Raw genomic sequence first — 1,624 nt, forward strand, 5'->3', positions numbered from 1 at the left:
TTGACCTAGTTGTGCCATGAGACTATGGTCCTGAGCTTTCAAACCCAGTGAATTAGTGCCACGAGGTGTTGGGGTGTATCTAGAAAGTATCTATAACTGTACCCCCATGTGCCATATTATATATATGAATATATATGCAGCAAACAGAAATATGTATATACAAATGCCCACCACTATACCTATATATGCACTTGCATATACTCCCATACACCTTCCCACACCCATGTAACATACATATCTACCCAAGTAACCACTTACATATTTTTTGCTTGTTATTACGGTTGATGCAAAATTGTATATGTTAAAACATTTATTGTAGTTGTCCTTTATTTTTGTGTACCTCTCAGTGTCTTCATTTACCTTGGTCAGGTGGTGCTGACTTCCTCCATATTGTGTATTGCCTTTCCCATCACCAGAATTAACACAGGTCTTTTATTTAGTAAGTGATCTCCCCAACCCTCCCCCTCTCATCCCTGGTAACCATCAAAGAATGTTGTTTTCTGTGTGTATACCTATCCTTGACTTTTTATAAAAGTGGTATCATGCAATACTTGTCCTTTTGTGTTTGATTTATTTCACTCAGCATAATGTCCTCCAGATCCATCCATGTTATGAGATGTTTCGCAGACTCTCAATTTCTATTTCTAATCATAGAATCACACAGTATCAGAATTGTAAGAGAACTTTTAATTTAGTGCAGCATCCCATATAAATTATCTTTTGCTGTGGTTCTGTTCCTTCCCTAGCTCTGTCCAGCTTGCCTGTCTGGGTATCAGTGGCTGTGGGGTTCTTGATCTACCCAATTGAAAACTTATGGCATGTGGTAATGGGTTGACTTCTTCCTGGTGAATATTTAGGATCCACAAGGACAATAAGTCTAATGGATCTGAGACAGACGTAAAGATTGGGAGCAAGGTAGAGGGCAAGAAGTTGTAGGCTTCTTTAGGGCAAGAATCATTTTAGCACCTAGCAGTCAGTTTAGGGCAAGAAGATTCTCAAATGAATACAAGTTAATTAATCGATGGATGGTAAGAACTGTTGGGAAGTTTTTCTAGACCAGGAATACAGTCCTCTTGCCACAATTTGTTGAATACTAACAGAGGGGAGGGCCTCAAGTAACTTATCCCAGGTAATCTCTAAGAAATTGTGTCCCAGGAGTTGCTTTTGATAAAGACTATATACTTATTTTCAAACTTGGCCTACTAAGCATCATTTTAATTTTACTTTCAGCATCAGTATGACCACCTGTTCCACAGTGGCTGCCCTGGGAATGATGCCACTCTGCCTTTATTTCTACATCTGGTCCTGGAATCTTGAGCAGAATCTCACCATCCCGTATCAGAACATAGGTCTGTACTGGGCTTGTGAAATGCAGTACTAACAGAAATGATAATGTAATAATAATAACTATCATTTATCATGTATGTCCTTTATGCAGGGATTTTTATGTATTATCTAATTTAATTTCCTAAATAATCCTACCATGGTGATTCTATAGATTCTCAGATGTAAAGAGGTTAAGTAACTTGACCAAGATCATGCTGCCGGTAAGTGCCGAACTGGAATTCTAACTCGGGTATCTGACTGCAAAGTCCAGTCTTTAACCCCCACAACAGTTTGTTTT

The 1,624-nt window shown here is 38.6% G+C and overlaps 1 protein-coding gene across 1 annotated transcript in view; it reads left to right on the forward strand.

Annotated features, from left to right (window-relative positions):
* The window catches only part of SLC10A6 (solute carrier family 10 member 6), a 36,767-nt gene that overhangs the window by 15,991 nt on the left and 19,152 nt on the right, over positions 1 to 1,624 (forward strand). Inside the window, exon 2 of the mRNA XM_004390405.2 lies at positions 1,231 to 1,349. Within this exon, the coding sequence (XP_004390462.1) occupies positions 1,231 to 1,349 (119 nt within the window). The remainder of the gene's footprint in view (positions 1 to 1,230; positions 1,350 to 1,624) is intronic.

Source organism: Trichechus manatus, unplaced genomic scaffold (genome assembly GCF_000243295.1).
Source record: "Trichechus manatus latirostris isolate Lorelei unplaced genomic scaffold, TriManLat1.0 scaffold00296, whole genome shotgun sequence".
NCBI classification, from domain to species: Eukaryota; Metazoa; Chordata; class Mammalia; order Sirenia; family Trichechidae; genus Trichechus; species Trichechus manatus.